Below are 22,584 nucleotides of genomic sequence, written 5' to 3'. Positions count from 1 at the left end.
TTTTAAAACATGCACTATTGAATTCAGTTAGATAATTTTTTATTTTTACATTTACTTTTTTAAAAGATTTATTGTTTATTTATTTATTTATTTATTTTGGCTGCGTCAGGTCTTACTTGCGACGCACGGGCTCTTTGCTGTGGCGTGGTGGCTTCTCTCTAGTTGTGGCATGCAGGTTTTCTCTTCTCTAGTTGTGGCACACAGGGTCCAGGGCACGTGGGCTCCGTAGTTTGCGGCACACAGGCTCTCTAGTTGAGGCGCGCAAGCTCAGTAGTTGTGGCGCGTGGGCTTAGTTGCCCCACAGCATGTGGGATCTTAGTTCCTTGACCAGGGATGGAACACATGTCCCCTGCATTGGAAGGCGGATTCTCTACCACTGGATCACCAAGGAAGTCCCTACATTTACATTTTTAAGTGAAATAATCACATAATTTTCTTATCTCATCCTATTTAGTTTTGGAATCAACATTAGCCTCATAAAACTAACTGGGGAGGCTTGGCTATTTTTCTGTTTTCTAGAACTACTTTTATAAGAAGATTTTACTGTTTCTTGAAATTTTAGAAGCACTCAACAGTAAAATCAACTGGGCCTTTTTTGAAAAGGGCATCTTTGTTTAGTATTTCTGTTTTAAAAAGACACTGTCCTGGGCTTCCCTGGTGGCGCAGTGGTTGAGAGTCGGCCTGCCGATGTGGGGGATGCGGGTTCGTGCCCCGGTCCGGGAAGATCCCATATGCCGCGGAGCGGCTGGGCCCACGAGCCATGGCCGCTGAGCCTGCATGTCCGGAGCCTGCATGTCCTGTGCATCCGGAGCCTGTGCTCCGCAACGGGAGAGGCCACAGCAGTGAGAGTCCCATGTACCGCAAAAAAAAAAAAAAAGACACTGTCCTATTCTGGTTCTCTATTTCTTCTTGTGTCACTTTTTCAATTTTTATATTTTTTTCTAAAATTATACTCATTTTATCTAGCTTATTAATGTAAAGTTATTCATATTAGTCTTTTATTGTTTTTCACATATCTATTGTATGTCTTGCTATTTCCCCTTTTCTTTCTTTATTTGCATCTTCTGTTTTTCTTGATAGTTTTGCCAAAGATATTATAGTTATTCTTAAGAATCAGCTTTCTATTTTTATTAACCTTCTCTTTGGTACACTTTGACGCTCTTTTCCAAATTTTTGAATTGAATGTTTAGCTCATTTAGTTTTTTTTTTTTAATTAAAAAAAAATTTTTGGCTGCGTTGGGTCTTCGTTGCTGCGTGGGCTTTCTCTAGTTGTGGCGAGTGGGGGCTACTCTTCATTGCGGTGCGCAGGTTTCTCATTGCGGTGGCTTCTCTTGTTGTGAAGCATGGGCTCCAGGTGTGCAGGCTTCAGTAGTTGCAGCATGCGGGCTCAGTAGTCGTGGCGCACCAGCTCTAGAGCACAGGCTCAGTAGTTGAGGTGCATGGGCTTAGCTGCTCCGTGGCATGTGGGATCTTCCCAGACCAGGAATCGAACACATGTCCCCTGCACTGGCAGGCAGATTCCTAACGACTGTGCCACCAGGCAAGTCCCACATTTAGTTTTAAACTTTCTTGCTTCCAGGTGAATGTAATATAAAGTTATGACTTTCCCTCTATATACAGCTTTAGCTATAGCCCACAAACTTTGAGTATTTTTTGTGTGTGTGTGTGTGGTACGCGGGCCTCTCACTGTTGTGGCCTCTCCCATTGCGGAGCACAGGCTCCGGACGCGCAGGCTCAGTGGCCATGGCTCATGGGCCCAGCCGCTCAGCGGCATGTGGGATCTTCCCGGACCGGGGCACGAACCCGTGTCCCCTGCATCGGCAGGCGGACTCTTAACCACTGCGCCACCAGGGAAGCCCTGAGTAGTAGTTTTATTATCATTCAGTTCATTCACTCCTTGATATGCTCTGGCATCTTCAATTAAATTGGCATCTCTCACCAATGCTTTGGGGGTAGATTTTCTCCTGGAAAAATCTCAAAAAGTGACAAATCCTGGACTTCCCTGGTAGTCCAGTGGTTACAACTCCACACTTCCAATGCAGGTAGTCCAGTGGTTAAAACTCCACACTTCCAATGCAGGGGGTGCGGGTTCGATCCCGGGTTGGGGAACTAAGATCCCACATGCCACGTGGTGTGGCCCTCCCCCCAAAAAAGCAACAAATCCTGCTTCAAAGTAGGTGTGAAGTAAAAATAGGGTTACCTGAGGGAAATCATAACACAGAAATTGCACAAAATACAGATGTGCATTTTTTCATTTAGGATAAAGTAACTACTCTACTTCCCCACTGAGCTTCCACCTAGTCTTTGTTTATATTTCATCAGAACTTGATCAAGATCGAATCTGGAAATTCCTAGAGATAAGGACATAAAACAAATGGAGTTTTTATTCTTAAAATAGCTGTCTGAAAATTATGCAATTCTGGAGTGAACAAACACACCCAGGAAACCTTATAGAAATGGCCTGACGTACTGTTTTCCAGAAGATCGCCTTCTGGTTTGTCTTTCTATTCAATACAGGAGATTAGATCATAAGGGGCCATGCTTTGAATGTCCCCAGGTCAAGCTTCAGAGTGAGATGGCCTGGTTCCAGCCACTGGGCAGGAATCAAAACTTCATTTGGAGCCAGACAGAACTAAGTTCTGTAGTGGCTCCTCCTCTTCCAGTGACCTTTGCTCTCCTCCAGAAAAGGAGATGATTGCGAGGATGTAATGAGAGCACTGTGGAAAGGGACTGGCATGGTGTCAGCAGCACAACAGGGGCTGTACTCCTATTTCTTTCCTCCTGTTGGCTCCCAACCTCGAAGTTAGGCACAGGTGGTCCTCAGCCCACCTGGCTCCATCACCTCCCCAGGAAGCAAACAAACAAGCTTTTCCCCCTTATTTCCTTCCAGAGGACTGATGCCTCTGACATGGATTCCAAGCAGAATTCATGACTATATCATGCCCTTCCCAGACACGCAATTTCTTCTAATTGCCTCTGCCAGCTTTTGTTGGCCTGAAGGACCTTAGAGCCAGGGAAAACCACAAGAGAGATGCAGATACCATGACAATGTCCATTAAATATCTAAGGGAGGTGTGGTCCTCCAGAGAGAAAAACAGAATTAAAGTAAATAAAAAGAATGGTGATGGTAGATGCTTACTATATGGGAGGCACAATACTCAATGTTTTACACTGGTTGATTGTTCACAGTATCCTGTGAAGGAGGCATTATCATCATCCTCTTTTTTTTTTTTTTCGGTACGCGGGCCTCTCAGTGTTGTGGTCTCTCCCGTTGCGGGGCACAGGGTCCGGACGCGCAGGCTCAGCAGCCATGGCTCACGGGCCCAGCCACTCCGCGGCACGTGGGATCCTCCCGGACCGGGGCACGAACCCGCGTCCCCCACATCGGCAGGCGGACTCTCAACCACTGCGCCACCAGGGAAGCCCCAAGCCTGCATTTTTACTCACCTAAAATTTTAAAAATTACTTAAAAATTTAAAATAAACATTATTTTTAAATGTTTAATATTTTTGACGTATTTTACATTTTTGTTTTGTATATCCTTAACTACTTATTGTAGATATAGATGATTTTACTACTTTTGTCTTTTAACCTTCCTACTAGCTTTATAAGTGGTTGATCTAACTACTTTTATTGTACATTTGCCTTTACCAAAGAGCTTTTTCCTTTCATAATTTTCATATTTCTAGTTGTGGTCTTTCTTTTCTGCTTCAAGAAGTCTAACATTTCTTGTAAAGCCAGTTGAGTGGTGCTGAATGCAGTGGTGCTGAATGAGTGGTCTACTTCATGCAGACCTGAGAGGGACAGGCTGGCTGACCAGAGGATCACAACGTCACCACTTCCAGGCTCATGACGGAACCCCTACTTTCTCCTCCTCGGGCAGCTGGAAGACAGGACGCTGATCTGGTGTGCGGGTCCATGGAGGAACGAGACAGCACCTCGTTCTCCTCACTCTGCCGCAGACTCAGGGATTATCCCCCACGGCCCTCCTCAGCCTTTGCTTGTGGACTTCTTCCAAGTGGAATTTCCTGAACTGGTTATCAGCAAGCAGGAAGCCTCTGCGTGTGCGGGGTTGGGGGTAGGGGTGGGAAGCAGGTATTAGGCAATAATGCTGCAGGGGGGGCCACTGAAGATGGTGGCGTGCTGGGGCCATGTGAGGGGCTGGGGGATGGACAGGGGACACAGTGGTCCTGGTCCCTGGAGGGGCGGCTTGTTATTCCCCAGACTGATGTCTCACGCCCCAGTCGTGTAACAGGAAGCTTCATCTGAAAGCCACCTGAGCGAGGGAATTTTTCTGTCTCTGGGAAAGCCCCCTAGCAGGTCCCTGGTCCAGCCCAGGCTGGCTTCCTGCTTAAGCCAAGCAAATATTGACAATCCCTGGTTGCACTTTCACTTTCCTTTCGCTCTATATTATCCTCATGATGATGATTCATTATACACTACCTCTGTTTGCTTTGATCCAGTGACTTCTTATCACAACCTAGAATCTTGGATTTCTAGGTAAGTGAAACTTAGCAGGGGCCTGTTTCTCTCCTCAGATGCCTTACAAGCAGAGTGTGTTTGACTGAGGTGAGACGGGCCCACTGACAGATTAGCCCTCCTGCAGCCAGCCTGGACCTCCAAGGCACCCCCTGCAGCCACTCGTCGGCCGGCAGAGCTCTCAACGGCTGGCCCCAGCCCACCTTCCCCTTGGACTCCTCTGCGGCTTCCTGCTCCTTCTGCTTTGGCCAGTGTGACCTCCCCATAATTCCCCAGACACGTCCTGCACTTGTCCATCTTTGCATGTGCTGTGCCCCCTTTGTGGAATACCTTTCCCCTCCTCCCTGCCTTCAAAATAGCCATTAGCCCTGTAAGAACAAATATTGACACGTATGCTAACACATATATATGGAATCTAAGAAAAAAAGAAAAAAAAAAAAAGGTCATGAAGAACCTAGGGGCAAGACGGGAATAAAGACGCAGACCTACTAGAGAATGGACTTGAGGATACAGGGAGGGGGAAGGGTAAGCCGTGACAAAGCGAGAGAGTGGCATGGACATATATACACTACCAAATGTAAAATAGATAGCTAGCGGGAAGCAGCCGCATAGCACAGGGAGATCAGCTCGGTGCTTTGTGACCACCTAGAGGGGTGGGATGGGGGGGTGGGAGGGAGGGAGACGCAAGAAGGAAGAGTTATGGGAACATATGTGTATGTGTAACTGACTCACTTTGTTATAAAGCAGAAACTAACACAGCATTGTAAAGCAATTATACTCCAATAAAGATGTTAAAAAAAAAAAAAAGAACAGTTTAAATGTTGCTTCTTCCTTGAAGATTTTCCTGCTCCCAGGGCTAACATTCCCTTCTTTTTCTTCCACTAGCACATCTCTATTCATCTATTTTGGTGTGTAGGTTCTTCTTCATAGTTTTAAAGTTGGATCTAACTCACATGCCATAACCTCCATCCCTTCAAAGTGTGCAGTCCGGTGGCTTTTAGCATATTCACAGAGTGTGCAACCATCAGCAAAATCAATTTTAAAACATCTTCCTTGTCCCCCATGCCCCTTAGTTGTCACTCCCCACCCCTCCCTCCCTCGAGCCCCCGGCACCCGTACGAATCCGCTTTCTGTCTCTACGGATTTGCCTATTCTGGACATTTCATAGGGATGGAATTATTCAATTATGTGGCCATTTGGCACTGGCTTCCCTCTCTCAGCATGTTTTCAAGGTTCATCCATGTTGTAGCATGTTGTAGCATGAATCAGCACTTCATTCCTTTTTTTTTGTTTTTTGTTTTTGTTTTTGTTTTTGTTTTGCGGTACGCGGGCATCTCACCGTTGCGGCCTCTCCCGCTGCGGAGCACAGGCTCCAGATGTGCAGGCTCAGCGGCCATGGCTCACAGGCCCAGCCGCTCCGCGGCATGTGGGATCTTCCCGGACCGGGGCACGAACCCGTGTCCCCTGCATCGGCAGGCGGACTCTCAACCACTGCGCCACCAGGGAAGCCCTTCATTCCTTTTTTTAATGGTCAAATAACATTCCGTTGTATGGACAGGGCACATTTGTTTATCCATTCATCAGCTGATGGACAACTAGATTTTCTTCCACTTTGGCACTATTATGAATAATTCTTTTTATAATCATATTTATTTATATTTTTTACTTTATTGATGTACAGTTGATTTACAATGTTGTGTTAATTACTGCTGTACAGCAAAGTGATTCAGTTACACATATATATACATTCCTTTTTTTAAAATATTCTTTTCCATATGGTTTATCATAGGATATTGAATATAGTTCTCTGTGCTCTACACTAGAACCTTGCTGCTTATCCATTCTATATATAAAAGCTCACATGTGCTAACCCCAGCCTCCCATTGCATTCCTCCCCCAACCCCCTCCCCCTTGGCAACGACCAGTCTGTTCCCTATGTCCATGAGTCTGTTTCTGTTTCTTTCTTTCTTTCTTTTAATAGTTATTTATTTACTTGGCTGCTCCGGATCTTAGTTGCGGCATGCGGGATCTAGTTCCCTGACCAGGGATCGAACCCGGGCCCCCTGCATTGGGAGCATGGAGTCTTAACCACTGGACCACCAGGGAAGTCCCTGTTTCCCAGGGAAGTCCCAGGGAAGTCCCTGTTTCATAGATAGGTTCATTTGTGTCATATTTTAGGTTCCACATATAAGTGATATCATATGGTATTTGTCTTTCTCTTTCTGACTTACTTTACTTAGTATGATAATCGCTAGTTGAATTCCCTCCTTATCCCCTATAATCTTTTTTTTCTCTTAAATTCTAGTTTGTCTGGTGCTAATACAGCTACAACTGAGCAGAAGCTAAGACCAAGGAGCCTAATCTGTCTTTTATGATGAACAAGAATAATGACTTGGACCTAGTTTAAGGAAACTTTTACTTTTGGTTTACAAATAACTAGATCAAAGGATTTACATAGGATATTGATTCGGGGGGGAGGTGGCTCTTGGTTGCCCACTTATGTCTCAAGAGATACGCCCAAAGTTTGATGGTCTTAAATGGAGTAAGATGTATGAGAAGTGTAGAATCATGGTCTCACTTCAGTATCAAAAACAATCAACACGACATACACAGCAGAACTTCAACCCATCAGGGAGCATAGTCCCCAGCCTGATACCTGGGCTCTTTCTGAGTCAGCACTGGGCAATCTCTTCCTATCTGCTCTTATGCTGCAAGGCCCAGGCATTTTCCATTTATGTTACCTTGAGGGATCTCCAAGGCAAGCCTGATCATGGGCTGCCACCATGTGTTTGTTTGTTCTTCGTATTTGCTTGGTATATTTTTCTTTTCCTTTATTTTTAGTCTTCTTGGATTTTGTTTTAGGTCCACCTCTCAGAGATAGAATGTAACAGGATTGTATTTTTTAAATTTATTTATATTTTTTATTTGCCCAAACTCAAAATCCTTGTCAACTGAGAGGTGAATTTAACCCATTCACATTTACTATTAGTACTGCTCTGTCTGGACTTGTACCTATCTACTTTACTTTTTATTCTTTTATCTCCTATCCTGCCTTTTGTTGGATTGTTGAAATTGGAGTTCTATTATTTTAATGATTTGGAATTTATATATTCTGTTTGTAGTCTTCTACACTCTGTATGTTCTTCAACATATCAATTCAACTTACATTTTTCTCATTTTGTTGTTTATTTCTTCCTAGTGAGAAAAGAAACTTAGCATGCTTTTGCTTCCCCTCGCTCCATCCAAAATGATACTGACTGTGGTTTTCACTCCAGATTTTTATTGATTTTTTTTTAATGACTAACACGTATTTAGACTCAACTTTTGTGCTTTCATTGATCACAAAAAGTTAACTTTTCTTGTTTTTTCTTATGAAGCAATTTCTCTAAAAATTCTTTCATAAAGTATTGGTGAGTGAAAAACCAAGTTTATATCTGAAAATTTCATTTTTCTCTCATGCTTGAATGAGAGAGTAGTTGCTTGGAGAATTTTAAATTTCAAAATTACTCCCTCATCAAAATGAAGACTTAAGATCTGTACATTTTAGTGTATGTAAACTATACCTTAATAAAATTTAAAAACTCTCTGAACCTTGAAAATATTATTCCATTGTCTTTCAACATCCAGTACAGTTGAGGAAAAGTCTACTGTTAATTTGATTCACATTCTTTGTATGTGATCTATTTTTTTCCTCCTTGGGTCTTCTCTTTACCCCCAATGCTCTGAAATTTCATCAGTATGTGTGAAGATGAAGGTTTTTTGGGGTTTTTTTTCATGTATTCTGTTTGGCAACTAGCATGCTTTCTCAGTATGAAGAGTCATGTCTTTCCTCAATATAAATTTTCCTTTCTGCTTTGAGTATTCTTTTTCCTCCATTTTCTCTATTTTCCCCTGAAATTTTGGATATTTGAACTTCTGCATCTATTCTCTTTTATTTCATATATTTCATCTCTTTGTAACTTTGCAGTCCATTCTGTTTGCTTCCAGATCACGAATTATTTTTCAGCTATAATCTTTCTGCTGTTCAGTCCATCTAATAAGTTTTTATTTCAATGATTTAGTTTTTTGTTTCCAAGGTACCTAGATTTTTTTTTTGTACCTAGATTTTTTGATGCAATATCTTTTTGCATCTAATTATATTTGTCTTAAAGCCCAGGTCTGTCTGCTCTATTAACTGTGTATTTTTTTTCAGGTATGAAGTCCTCTTTTTGCTGAGTTGGATGCCTTTTCCCCCATGATGTTAGCTTTCCTCAAATACTTGGCTTTTCTTGGGTGTCATCTCCCCTGGAACTGAGATTCCTGGTTAGCCTGGGTGCCTTGCTTGCAAAGAATAGAATATTCAGCTGTGAATTACACCGCATCTGCCTAAAGTGATAATGAGAAATGGAATGTATGTACTGCTGGACAAGATGAGTCAACAATTAGCTTTCTGGGGCTTCCCTGGTGGCACAGTGGTTAAGAATGTGCCTGCCAATGCAGGAGACACAGGTTCGAGCCCCGGTACGGGAAGATCCCACGTGCTGCGGAGCAACTAAGTCCGTGCACCACAACTACTGAGCCTGTGCTCTAGAGTCAGTGAGCCACAACTACTGAAGCCCACGAGCCAAAACTACTGAAGCCTGCACACCTACGGCCTGTGCTCCGCAACAAGAGAAGCCACCGCAATGAGAAGCCCACGCACAGCAACGAAGAGTAGCTCCCTCTCACCGCAAATAGAGAAAGCCCGCGCACAGCAACGAAGACCCAACGCAGCCAAAGATAGATAGATAGATAAATAGATAAATAAGTACATTTTATTTAAAAAAATTAGCCTTCCAGATATAGAGGCTTCTGTTGCCTTACGGAACTTTCAGCATCTGGGGCTTTGCCTTAATTCTTTGGCCCCGACATCCAGCCCAACTACTCCTGCCCATGGTCAGACACACTGTGGCTCACTGCCTGCCTGAGATAAACATTCCTGGCTGTCCTTGTTTGTCTCAACTGGTATCACGGTTTCAGGCAGCTGCAATGTTAAACAACTGAAGCTGATGATGTTTGACAAATGCCCTGGGAATAGGGGTTTTCCCATGGAGAGGGTTCCAAGTTGGGTTAAGTAATGACAACACCCTATAAATGAAGACTTTCCAGGGAAGTGTAGTACAGGCCAAACAGTGATGATGCTCTGGTGGTAGAGCTTTCTGAGGAGTTCCCAACACAACCTGTCCCCTCTGGTGGCTGCAAGGCTGCTGGTTTTTAAGGCTACCGTGGAGCTGAGGTTAGAGGGATGGGAGCAGGCCAGGTTAAACCACCACAAACCCCACTGCTCTTACCGAAATTGAGTAAATTCTCTTCCATAAACCTTGTTAGCCTTTGGTTAATATCCAGAGTTCTGGAAACGTTGAATTTTATAATCTTGCCAATATTTCTGTTGCTTTTATGGAGAAAAGCCTTTACAGAAGTCCTTATGCCCCCACTCCAGAAGTCCCCCCTCTGGTTATATCATTTCAAAGGCTTCGCTAGGTGTTAACTAATAAGGAGGCATTCGCTGGAAGTAGGATTAAAGTGCTACCCTAGCCTTGGAGGTATTTGGGTTTAAAAAAAAAAAAAAGACACTTAAAAGATGAAAAAAGTTGTCTTAGGATCCCTAGGAATCATTCCAAAATACTGGGGTGAGGTGGGGGCCGCCGGGACCACCCCCCAGACCCCGACCGCCAGCCCAGTGATCTGTTGGCTGCTTCTCCTGGGAGATGCCTTTTCCAGGGAAAGGAAGCTGCCGTATTTTGAGTACTTCCTCTAAGCTACAAGTTTCATTCATTCATTCACTATCCTCACAACGCACCAGCAAAGAAAATTATCTTATTTCCACTTTACAGATGAAGAAACTGAGGCTCCCGTGACCAAGGTTAGAACACTCAAGGGTGGCAGAGAGGAGATCCCGCTCCAGAGTGAAAGCTATTCTGGGGTCACCTAACCCAAAGTCTTGACCCTCTGGCTGGCCATGGTGCAGGGATGCCGTTTGTGGAGGTGCCCATCATCATGATCTTGGGCACAAGAGGTTCAAACTCCCTATTAGCTCTCTCCCTCACCAGTCATGAAGCAGGAACCAGAGCAAAGTAACAGGTATGGCTTGTCCTCCTCCATCCCCCGCCACAAACACCGGCTGACGAGGGGGTCCCCAGGTCACCTCCTCCCTTCACTCAAGAGCCAGAGCCTCCAGGAAGTCCTCACAAGTCAAGGGTGGCAAGGGCAGAGCCCGGTTGTAGCTGTAGGACTATCCCCTTCACATGCTCAGCAACACAGAGTCCAGAGTCCACAGGCCTGAGGGCCCAGACCCTGCCTAGTCCACTGCAAGCCCAAGATGTCTCTGTGGAGAAGAGGAAGGCATGTCCCCACGCCCCTGCAACCTGACCAGTCCCCAGCCCTACTCACTCCCACTGACTGCAACAGAGGGGACATACACATTACAAAATCATTCATAAAAGACAAACTTTATTTTGATATCTCAGAAACTGGCAAGGAAAGAAGCCCAATGGTAACAGCGCACTCTCACATGCTCACTCATCTTCAGATGCACGATCTCACTGGGACCTCACAACCGCCCTGCAAGGAAGGCGGGGCAGGTGGCTGCTGATCGCCTTTACAGAGGACTTGTTAAAGTGACCCAGCTTCCATACAGACTGTCAACATTCTACCAGGCGGACAGCGGCCAAGACGGCAGAGTAGAAAGACCCTGAGCTCATCCCCTCTCACGAGCACACCAAAATCACAATGATATACAGAACAACCATTGATGAAAAAGCCCAGACCTACCAGAAAAGATCTTCTACAACTAAAGACATAAAGAAGGAACCATACTGAGATGGGTAGGAGGGGCAGACTCACCATATAATCAAGTCCCATGCCCTTGGGTGGGCAACCCACAAGCTGGAGAGGAACTGCAAAGGTTCCTCTCACAGGAGTGAGAGCTCTGAGCCTGATGCCAAGATCCCCAGCCTGAGGGTCGGGCACCGAGAAGACAAGCCCCCAGTACATTTGGCTTTGAAGGCCAGCAGGGCTTAATTTCCGGAGTCCCAAAGGACGGGGGGAAACAGGGACCTCGCTCTTAAAGGGCGCATGCAAAATCCCACCCACGCTGGGACCCAGGGCAGAAGCAGTAATGTGATAGGAGCCTGGGCCAGACCTACCTGCTGGTCTCGGAGAGTCTCCTGGAAAGGCGGGGGCAGGGGGGCGGCTGTGGCTCACCCTGGGGACATAGACACTGACAGCAGATATTTTGGGGCACTCATTCTACCGCGTGAACACTGCTGCCGGTGGCTGCCATCTTGGCTCACTAACAGGCCAACACAAGCTTCGGGACACCTTGGACTCCATACCCAACTGTGTCAGGGACCAGCCCTTTCCCTCACCCCACCGGCAATCCGACACCAGCTCCAGGATCCCTGGGCTCTGCAGCCAGACTCCAGGACCCAGCTCTGCCTGCCAGTCGTCTAGCACCAACCCTAGAACCTGGCTTCACCCACCAGTGGGCAGGCAACAACCCCAGAGTCTTCTGGACGCTAACCCTGCCCACCAGTGAGCCAACACTAGCCCCAGGGTCCCCTGGAGTTCCTCAGCCAGCTGCCGCATGACCAAGCCTTGCTAACCAGCAGCCAGCAGCGTGCACACAGGGCAGGGCCAACCAAGCCTGTACCAGACTGCTCACGTAGTCAGCCTACCACAATGGAAGGACCCACACAGCCCTCTTAGGGGGAACCCCTAACATATAGCTTGGGTGATGAGAGGGGAGTAAGTACACTGCTGGGACACACAGGATGTCTCCTACAGGAGGCCACTTCTCCAAGGTCGAGAAATGTAACTAACCTACCACATACATAAAAATACAGATAGCACTTTAGACAAAGTGAGGCACCAGAAGAACAAGTCCCAGACGAAGGAACAAAATAAAACCCCAAGAAGAAGAACTAAGTAAAACGGAGAGAGGCAACCTACTGAAGAAAAAGGTCAGAGCAGCGATCGTAAAGACGATCAAAACCCTCGGGAGAAAAATGGATGCGCAGAACAAGCAGTTAGGGGTTTTCAACAAAGAGTTAGAAAATATAAAGAACCAAACAGAGACAAAGAATACAACAATTGAAACGAAAAATACACTAGAAGGAATCAACAGCAGACCAAATGATACAGAGGAACAGGTCAGTGAGTTGGAAGACAGAGTACTGGAAATCACTGCCACTGAACAGAAAAAAGAAAAAAGAATGAAAAGAAATTAGGATAGTTTAAGAGCCCTCTAGGACAACATCAAATGCACTAATATTCACATTATATGGGCCTCAGAAGCGGAAGAGAGAAAGGGGCTGAAAACATATTTGAAAACACAATAGGTGAAAAATTCCCTAACCTGGGAAAGGAAACAGTCACTCAAGTCTAGGACACACAGGGAGTTCCATACAGGATTAACCCAAAGAGGAACATACCAAGACACACTGTAGTTAAAATGACAAAAATTAAAGACAGGGAATATTAAAAGCAGCAAGGGCAAAGCAACAAATAACATACAGGGAAATCCCATAAGGCTATCAGCTGATATGTCAACGGAAACTCTGCAGGCCAGAAGGAGTGACAGGATATACTTAAAGTAATGAAAGAGAAAAACCAACAACCAAGAGTACTCTACCCAGCAAGGCTCTCGTTCAGATTCAATGGAGACATCAAAAGCTTTACAGACAAGCAAAAGCTAAAAGAGCTCAACACCACCAAACCAGCTTTACAACAAATGTTAAAGGAACTTCTCTAGGTTAAAAAGAAAAGGCCACAACTAGCAACAAGAAAATTATGAAATGAGGAAGCTCACTGGTAAAGGCAAACATACAGTAAAGGTAGGAAATCATCCACACACAAAGCTAGTAGGGAGGTTAGAAGACAAAAGTAGTAAAATCATCTCTATCCACATAAGCAGTTAAGGGATACACAAAATAATTATATGCAAAATGCAACATCAGAAACAGTCATTGTGAGGGGAAGAGAGTACAAATGCAGGGGTTTTTAAATGCATTTCTTTTTTTTTTTTTTAATTGGGGTATAGCTGTTTTACAATGCTTTGTTAGTTTCTACTGTACAGTGAAGTGGAGTTACCTGTGCTATACAGCACGTTCTCAGTAGTTATCTATTTTATACATATTAGTGTATATATGTCAATCCCAATCTCCTAATTCATCCCACCTCCCCTTCCCCCCCTTGGTGTCCATACGTTTGTTCTCTATGTCTGCTAAAATGTATTTCAAATTAAGCAATCAGCAACTTGAAACAACCATATATATACATATATATGTATGTGTGTGTATATATATATATATATATATATATATATATATATATATATATATATGTATTATGGACTCATGGTAACCACAAACCAAAAATCATGGTAACCACAAACCAAAAATCTATAACAGATATACACACAAAAAAGAAAAAGAAATCCAAACATAACACTAAAGATAATCATCAAATATCAAGAGAACAAAACAAGAAGAAAGGAAGAAAAAAGACCTACAAAAACAAACCCAAAACAATTAACAAAATGGCAATAAGAACACACACTGATAATTACCTTAAATGTAAATGGACTAAATTTACAACCAAAAGACATAGAGTAGCTGAGGGATACAAAAACAAGACCCATATGTGCTGCCTTACAAGAGACTTATGTCAGATACAGAGACACACACAGACTGAAAAGATACATGCACCCCAATGTTCACAGCAGCCTTATTTACAATTGTCAAGATATGGAAGCAACCTAAGTGTCCATCAACAGACGAATGGATAAAGAAGTTATGGTATACATATACAATGGAATACTACTCAGCCATAAAAAAGAATGGTATTTTGCCATTTGCAGCAAAATGGATGTACTTGGAGGACATAATGCTGAGTGAAATAAGTCAGACAGAGAAAGACAAACACTGTGTGATTTCACTTATATGTGGGATCTAAAAAGTACAACAAATTAGTTAATATAACAAAGAAGCAGACTCACAGATATAGAGAACAAACTAGTGGTTACCAGTAGGGAGAGGGAACAGGGAGGGGCAATTTAGGGGTAGAGGATTAAGAGGTACAAACTATTAGGTACAAAATAAGCTACAAGGATATACTGTACAACAGGGGGAAGACAACCAATAGTTCTATAATAACTATAAATGGAGTATAACATTTAAAAATTGTGAATCTCTACGTTGTACATCTATAACTTATTAATACTGTATAACAACTATACTTCAATTTAAAAAAATAAATAAATAAACAAAATTCCACCCAGATACTCCCTGCATCTGGTCCAGGCTCCTCAATACCCCGGGGTGGGCAGGGCTTCACCAGACACGCGCAGGTACCTTAACTTCCTTAGCCATAAAACCAGGGATCAGGCTGTCCCCTCTCTACACAAAGGCCCTTCTCACTGGCACATGTGGGTTCCTGGGACTCCAGTGTACCGGGGATTGCTAGGTTCATGGTGGCTGAACCAGGTGACCCGCCAAAAGCCTTGGCAGGCAAAAATGAACGTGGAGCTAGGCAGAGGGGTGAGAACCCCGCTGGCCCATTGCTGAGCCACTTTCTCCAGCCAGACGCCCACCAGGGAGGTAGTTCCGGTGTGGGCAGAAAGGGGCACCTCCTTGGTCCACTGGCCCCCTCCTGCTGAGGAGGGGGAAGAGCCACGGCGGCCCTGACTCCATCTCTCTGCCACACCTGTCGCTAACCAGGCTTTCTGACTCTTATCCAGAAAGTGGGCAGAGCTGCACCTCGTCCCTTGGCAGGGGCCGGGCTCAGAGCTGAGCACCTACACCAGGGCCCAGAGCAGGAGGGTCCCAAGCCGAGGCCACCGCCTCAATCTCCCAGCGACACACAGGGCATTTGGCCGTGTCCCTGAAGACCCGCCAGGCACAGCAGCTGCAGAAGTGTGTGTGGCCGCAGGGGACAAGGCAGGTGTTGGCAGCCTGGTGGAAGCAGATGACACACTCCTCTCCTGCTGTGGCTGGGAAAGGGGACAACAGAGGTCAGGGGCGCTTGGGGGCAAGGGGTGGGCAGCCCACTCATGATATAACCACAGGACAGAGAACTTGCAGTCGGATTCTGAAGAATATTACCTTGTAAGAAAATGCTCACAATGTAATCAAGTGAAAAAGGTTGGGACGAAAACCATAAGGTACAAACATACATATAATAAGATTCCACTTTAGAAAAAAGGAAAGCAAAGCACAAATAACTCCCCATATATAAGTCCACAAAATACTGGGAGGAAATCCACCTAACAGGTAATGCGAGGTTTGGGAGGTATTTTTTTGTTTTTGTTTTACTTCCTTCTTTATCCTTTAATACGTATTTTATTTCTGTTTGGCAAATTACTATGAACGTGGATTGCTTTTTTAAAAGCAGACGGACAAAATAACATCTGTTCATGAACGTGCTCCAGTAACTTGTGAAGTTAGCCAATGTCCTAGAAGGCAGAGCTGTCAAATTGCTTTTAGGTTTCCAGGGGCGGAGCCAAATCTTTCTGGCCTAAAGCCCGTGGGAGACTTGATAGCACTTGGAAAGACTTAACTGAGCTCCCAGGGCTGGGGCCTCCCCCAGCTCCCCTAGTGCTGGAGTCCTGGGGAGTCCCTGGGGCTCGGGGAAGCCACTCACCTTTGGACTCAGGCAGAGCTTCATCACTGAGGACCCATGGCATGGCTGGGGTCGGGGCGCTGACTGTAGGATCTAAGGCAGAAAGGGAAAGTCAGGGCCTGGGGAAAGCGAAGTCAGAGTGTCCTCGTTCCCTCCCACCTCCCCAGTCCCTGCCCCTAAACCAAAGTGTCCATCCCCTTTCTTTTCTGGGGTGCAATGCTGGAGCTCCAAGCTGGTCACCCAGCCCTGTGTGGCCGCCCCTTTCCCAGTTGAACCCAGCAGAGAATTTGTAGAACTGCAGGTTCCTCCTGCTAATCCGTCCTTCCTTTAGACAGCTCCCCTCTGCCCTACTTCCGCTGCTTGAACGGGAGACCTTCCGCATTATTCACGGTCCCCAACCCAGATGTGCTTCAAAATCCCCCAGGAGGGAAAACAGGTGCTTGGGGCTCCACTCCAGACCTACCAATTCAGGGGCTCCAGAGGTGAGGCTCCAGCAGCTATGACAAGCAGTGTGAAAAACAAACGCGCGGGGGTGTCTGGAAAGCTGGTGCAGGCCCATGGAACACCAGCCCAGAATGCCAAAATTTCTTTTTATGAGTGTTCCTGTATCTCCTCCCTCTCCTGAAATCCTCTCTCCTTTCAGGTGGTCCTTGTTTCCCCACCCAGTGCCTGAACATCTCACCTTTGCCCCCCAGGCTGCCTTCCTGCTCTCCTCTAACTCTCACACTTATGTTCCCTTTGTTGCCACCCCTGTCTCAGCAAACTCCTACTTAGACTGCAAAGCCTAGCCCACAAATTTCTTCCTTTGTGAAAGAGATCAGCCCTCTAACAGATGTTTGGGGTGCTGAGCACGTCTTCTCATTCTTCAGAGATGAGGCTGCCCTCCCTATGACTAGGTCTTGTCCCCAGTGCCCACCTTCATACCCTGACATGAGCTGATGGAAAAATTGGCTGCATATGAATGAAACAACAGTTCTCCCCGCGGCTCTGGATGCAGGTGAAGTACCGCCCGAGCCTCCACCTCCTCCCGCCCAGGGGAGGAGCCTGGGTCCCCACCCGTGGCCTCACCCAGCAGTTCGATGGCCTTGGTGGTCCCGTACACGTCCATCACGGCCCAGAGCGGGGCGCCCATGAGCACGTCCTTACGCAGCAGAAGCCGGGGGCCCGCGTTTACCTGGGCGAAGAGCCGGCCCAGGCGGTTCACCCAGAAGCGCACCACGTCCCCGGTGAGCCCGCAGCCATCGGGCAGCATGGCCGCCCACGTCGGGCTCTGCTGCTCCAGGTCCGGGCACACGAAGGGGGGCAGGCCGGACGCGGTCACCCGCTCGGGGTCCAGGCGCGTGAAGCCCACGCGGAGGCCGCCAACCCAGCCGCACTCGTGACACAGCACGCGCAGCTCCACGCGCTCTCCGGGCCTCACCGGCCGCTGGCTGAACACGATGCCGTCACGGAATGTGGCGCGCCTGCGCGCGGTGCTCCGCTGCGCGTCCAGACGCACCTGCGCGCCCACGGCCTCGGCGTGGAAACGGAGCGCCTCTCGGGGCATCTCGGCGTCTGCGGGGGCGGGAGGTGTCAGTGCGGGGCGGGGCGGGTCGGACCCACGGGCTGCAAAGGCCATCACAGCACACACACCCCTCCCAGGGGAGGGGGCGTTTCCACCAGCCCTCGCTGCCCGGTGCCACTGTCCCCGCTCTTCCCCCCCCACATCTCCCCACCCCCACCCCCCCACCTCTCCCCACCCCCCCACCCCCCACCTCTCCCCACCCCCCCCACCTCTCCCCACCCCGACATTAGAACCAGTGAGGAGCCCGCTTTGCCTATGAGGGATCTTAGTTCCCTCGTGAATCTCCCCAAGCCTCAGTTCCCCTCCCGTAGGGAATGTTGTAAAAATTAAAGGAACCGCAGTTCCTTTAATGGCAGCACCGGCTCTGGATACCTGGTAATGGCTCTTATTGCCGTTAACTAGAAAGAGCAGGTTTTAGAACGGTAGACAGAATATGACCCTGGTTTTGACACATACATTTATACGTTTACTATATACATGTATATCTCATCTGTTTCTAGAAACAGCCTGAAAGGAACTGGACTGACATGCTGTGTGTGTGGTCGTCTCTGGTGCTGTGTTTTCCTCTCTGCTTGTGTGACTTTCTGATTTTCCCACAGAGAACCCGCGTGACTTGTGAAGCCCATGGACCCCAAAGAGGGTGACTTTCTTGTCCTGGGAGAGAAGGTGCCTGGCAACTCCCAATCCGGTGAGGGGGCAAAGCCTGCAGAGGGGGAGTCCCAGGTCAGCCCCTCAGAATCGTGGGCTGGGCCCAGCCAAGTCCTGGGTAGGCTTTGAAATCACGGGATTTCCTGACCTGACTCCACTTGGCAGCCGGGAAGGTTAAGTTCCTTGCTGGGCAGCTCTTTCTCTCAGCCCCAGAGGCCTGGAGGAAGCTGGCAGAGCTTTCTGCCCCCAGAACAGCTCTTATCTCCATAGGCCTTATCTCTCTCTCCCCATCCCCTCCTCCTCCCCTCCTGGCCCTGCTCTTTCTGGGTTGGAAGAGGGAAATAGAAAATTAAAAGAGGTGAATTCAGTCAAAACTTGAGCCAGGCAGTGGTTAAGAATCCGCCTGCCAATGCAGGGGACACAGGTTCGAGCCCTGGTCCGGGAAGATCCCACATGCCGCGGAGCAACTAAGCCCGTGTGCCACAACTACTGAGCCTGCACTCTAGAGCCCGCGAGCCACAACTACTGAGGCCACATACCACAATTACTGAAGCCTGTGCGCCTAGAGCCCGTGCTCCGCAACAAGAGAAGCCACTGCAATGAGAAGCCCGCGCACCACAACAAAGAGTAGCCCCCGCTCACTGCAACTAGAGAAAACCCGCGCACAGCAACGAAGACCCGATGCAGCCAAAAAAAAAAAAAAAACACTTGAGCCAGACCCCAGCCCTCCTCTCTGACACCCACATGCCTGCAAGTTTCCAACCCAGCACAGGGAGGGGAGGCTCCTGGTCAGGCACAAGGGACAGCCTTAAGGTCACAGTGAATCCATCCCTGATCTCCAAAGGCCAAAGACAAGCCTGGCACGGTTCCCTCACCCAACGTGTGAGGGACAAGCGCTCACCCTGGCTCGGGGGGCCTCTGAACCCACCCTACTATCCAAGCTCACCCCTCCCTCAGCCTCACCCACGCCCCTGCCCACGCCACCACCCCTTCCTGGAATGCCCTGGTCTCTCCCTCCCTTCCCAAAGGGTTGGCCCAGCCAGAGTTGAGGGTCCTGACATCAGGTGGATCTGTCCTTGCATCCACTCAAGTTGCTGGGGCAGCCAGGAGACCCTGTGGAGGGCAGTGAGGACCGACACCCGGATTCTAGCCACGGCTCTGCTGCGGACCTAGGCAGGTCACTGCCCCTCTGGGTTTCGTCCCTTATCCACAGTGGGAATGATGTGCCTGACAGCCCAGGCCTGGAGTCTCCAGGCACTTGTCTGGGGATCCTGAACGTGAGGACTTCAGTGCCCACCTGGACAGGCTTCGGGCTGGGAGCGGGGGGCAGGTGGGGCTCCTAATGTAATCAGCCGTAACCCACCCTGGAGGGTGGGGGCCACCCCCCTCACTTGGCTGGGTCACCGCCCAACCCTGAGGTCGGGACTGGAGGGGAGCCCTGGAGTGGGCTCGGTGTGGGTGGTGAGCAGGACCCTAAGCCTCTCCACACACCACCGCATCCAGCCCTGCCACCACGCGGCAAGGCCTGACAGCGGTGAGCAGCAAGGGCAGAGCTGGGCTTCGAACAGGGATCACCTCAGCCTCACCCAGTGCAGCCCCTGCAGGGAAAGGGGCCCACCCTCGGGTCGGGGCGACGGGAGACCCATCAGGCCCCGCTCGTGGCCCGAGACGGTACCCAGTGGAGATGACCCTGTCCTGGCCGACAGCTGACTCCCCTCCCTCGGCAAGGGGTCAGTGGATGGAGTCCCCCCCAATCCCCCGCACAGCTGCCGTGGACAGGGGCTGACGCAGGCAGGATTGGCTCTGGGGACAGTGGGATGGGGCATGGGGGGAAGCAGAGGAGCCAGGGAAATCGGCCTGTGGGAGCTATGTCCTCATGTCACCAAGTAGAGGAGGGAGGCTGAGAGGACACAAGTGCTGCACAGGACACCAGGGGCCAGTGGACTGTGCTCCCTTCTCCCAGCTGCACAGGCCGAGGTTGAGTGGCACTGACAGCCACCCTTGTCCTGCCGGCCAGGCAGAGAGCCTGCAAGACTGCCTCCGCCTGCGCGGCCCCTTCCTCTGCTTTGCATGGGGCTCTGCGCCTGAGTTTGGAGTTGGCTCTGGGTGGCGTCTCCTTCCACTGGGCAGGCTGGCAGGGCTCCTCCCATTCTTTGACCCAGGCTACCCAGTCCCCCCCGCCCCGCTCCTGGGCCGGGGAGAGGCAGAGGTGGGTACAGGCCAAGTGTGGCTCTCCAAGTAGGCCTGTCCCCAGCCGGCTGGGCAGGGGGTTCTGAGCTCCTCATGCCCGTAGGTGGCTGTTCTTCTCATCAGCCGCATTTTCAGGCAGCATCCTGAGGCTCCAGAAGCTGCGTGGCCCATGGAGGACCCTCCCCAGTCACGCCGCCTGACTCCTTCACTCCCCCACCATGCACTGGGCTTGGCAACGAGGACTCCCTGGGCTGCTGGGGCGCGGGGAGCACAGTCATGGCCTCTGGATGTCCCACCCGCTGGACAGGTGGACTCCAACCCGAGAATCTTCGCAGCAAGGCTCTTGGAATCTAAGTGACCTGGGGTCAGGCCCCCATGCAGTGAGGACCTCCCTGGGTCTTCATTGTCATCACCGCCCCTCCAGCCATCCAGCCTCTCCTGGCACCGGGCACCCACTAAGTGCCTCCCAGTCTTCCCACCACCCCACAGAGAAGCACTCTAAGGAAACGGAGCACGGGGAGGTGTTTGTGCAGCCAGAAGTGAGGGATCCCGGGCCACACCCCTGCGCTGCCCGCTTCGTGGCACCATCATCGCCTGGAATGCAAACAGTTGCCGCTGCAGCAGCAGCACTGGTGTCACCTGCCGCCTGGGAGGGAGCGGAGCCCAGGCTCTGGGAGCAGGAACGCGCGGGCTGGATCTCCGCTGGTAAAAGACCCAGTTCTCCATCTCCTGCCCCGCACACTAAGGGAACGCTGTGGCCTCAGGTGAGGCTGGCAGAGAACCACGGTGCCTGGTGACCTTGTGGTTTGTGCTTCTGGCAGCTCTGTAACCGGCAAGGCATGTTGCTTGGCCCCCCAGCCTGCGGGTGAGGAAACTGAGGTCCCAGGGAGAAGTGACTCACCCAAGGTCCCACAGCTCCATGGGGCAGAGCTGGGACCCCTGGTCTTCCACCAGGCCCCCTACACTCTACCCTGTTCCCACCCCAGCCATTCTTCACTCTGCACAACAGGATCCGAAGGCAAATGGGTCATGTGGGTCGTCGCATCACTGCAGGGATTCTGGACCCGAGTCACTCAGCCTCTCTTGGATTCTTGCAAGGAAAGGAAGTTCACTGCCTCGCTGCCTCCTAATAGCTCACTACCTAGGTCAGCCCAGCCTGTATCAGAAACTCCTCCTGAGCGATATTTACACTGATTCTACCTCTGCCTCCCGAGACTCCTTCCCCAGCAATAGCACAGAGCACCCCCTCTGCTTCCTGCACTCCTGGTCCAGAGACCAAGCGCGGGGCTCCCACTTACCAGCCTGGGAGCAGATCTGAGCCCCCATCAGCCTGGGGTCCTCGGACACTGGTGCCTGGGTCTGAAGAAGGCCGGTGGACAGGTTTCCGAAGGATTCAGCAGGTCCCCTTGTCATGGACCGGGATCATATTACACTGTTGATGATTAATTAGAGACTGCAGTCACAGGTTGCCATGTCCAGGGAGTTTCCTGATGACTTCCTCTGGCTTGCAACAGGCCCGCTGCAGCTGGCTGGCCTGGAGGAAGCGGACACTGAGGAGGTGGCCTGGGTAGGATTTGAGTAGATTTCTCTCTTACTTTTGGCCAGTTGCCCTCAACCCGGCTGTGCATTATAATTGCCTGAGTCACGTTAATAAGTACCTGTCCCCAGACCTGCCCCCAGAGACCTTGATCCCAGTGGCCTGGGGTGGGACCCAGCACCGCCATTTCTAAAAAGCACCCCAGGGACTTCCCTGGTGGTCCAGTGGTTAAGACTCCGTGCTCCCACTGCAGGAGACACGGGTTCGATCCCTGGTCATGGAACTAAGATCCCAGAAGCCGTGCAGCGTGGCCAAAAAGTAAAAACTAAAATAAAATAAAAAACAAACTAATAAGAATAAAAGCACCACAGATGATTCTAATGTACAGCCGGGGTAGCAATGATTCACTGCTACTGACCCCAGCATACAGGAGGCGCTTAATCAGTGTTGGTGAAGTGGACTGAATTGAATTAGCTGCATTCCAGGACCTGTGAAGTTGCCCCAGGCCCGGGTCTCCGGCCAAGAGGAG

At 49.1% G+C, this 22,584-nt stretch overlaps 1 protein-coding gene and 1 non-coding gene across 6 annotated transcripts in view; both read right to left on the bottom strand.

The window, feature by feature from the left end:
* The window catches only part of NEURL3 (neuralized E3 ubiquitin protein ligase 3), an 87,634-nt gene extending 65,668 nt beyond the window's left edge, over window positions 1–21,966 (bottom strand). For 2 of the 5 annotated variants that reach the window (XM_049696297.1, XM_049696299.1), the window contains exons 1-3: window positions 21,817–21,966; window positions 17,185–17,670; window positions 16,138–16,209 (exon numbers count right to left, since the gene is read on the bottom strand). In XM_049696297.1, coding sequence (XP_049552254.1) covers window positions 16,138–16,209; window positions 17,185–17,670; window positions 21,817–21,931 — 673 coding nt within the window. In that variant the 5' untranslated portion in view covers window positions 21,932–21,966. Of the gene's footprint in view, window positions 1–14,449; window positions 15,488–16,137; window positions 16,210–17,184; window positions 17,671–21,816 lie in introns of those variants that run through there. The other 3 variants (XM_033401898.2, XM_049696298.1, XM_033401897.2) reach the window with 2 other exon arrangements.
* Window positions 6,513–6,585, bottom strand: TRNAW-CCA (transfer RNA tryptophan (anticodon CCA)). Its single transcript has one exon. It is a non-coding gene; the product is annotated as a tRNA-Trp (tRNA).
* Window positions 21,967–22,584: the final 618 nt, after the last annotated feature.

The sequence above is a fragment of the Orcinus orca genome, chromosome 13, assembly GCF_937001465.1.
Source record: "Orcinus orca chromosome 13, mOrcOrc1.1, whole genome shotgun sequence".
Classification (NCBI taxonomy): domain Eukaryota; kingdom Metazoa; phylum Chordata; class Mammalia; order Artiodactyla; family Delphinidae; genus Orcinus; species Orcinus orca.
This window is presented reverse-complemented; position numbering and strand designations above follow the sequence as displayed.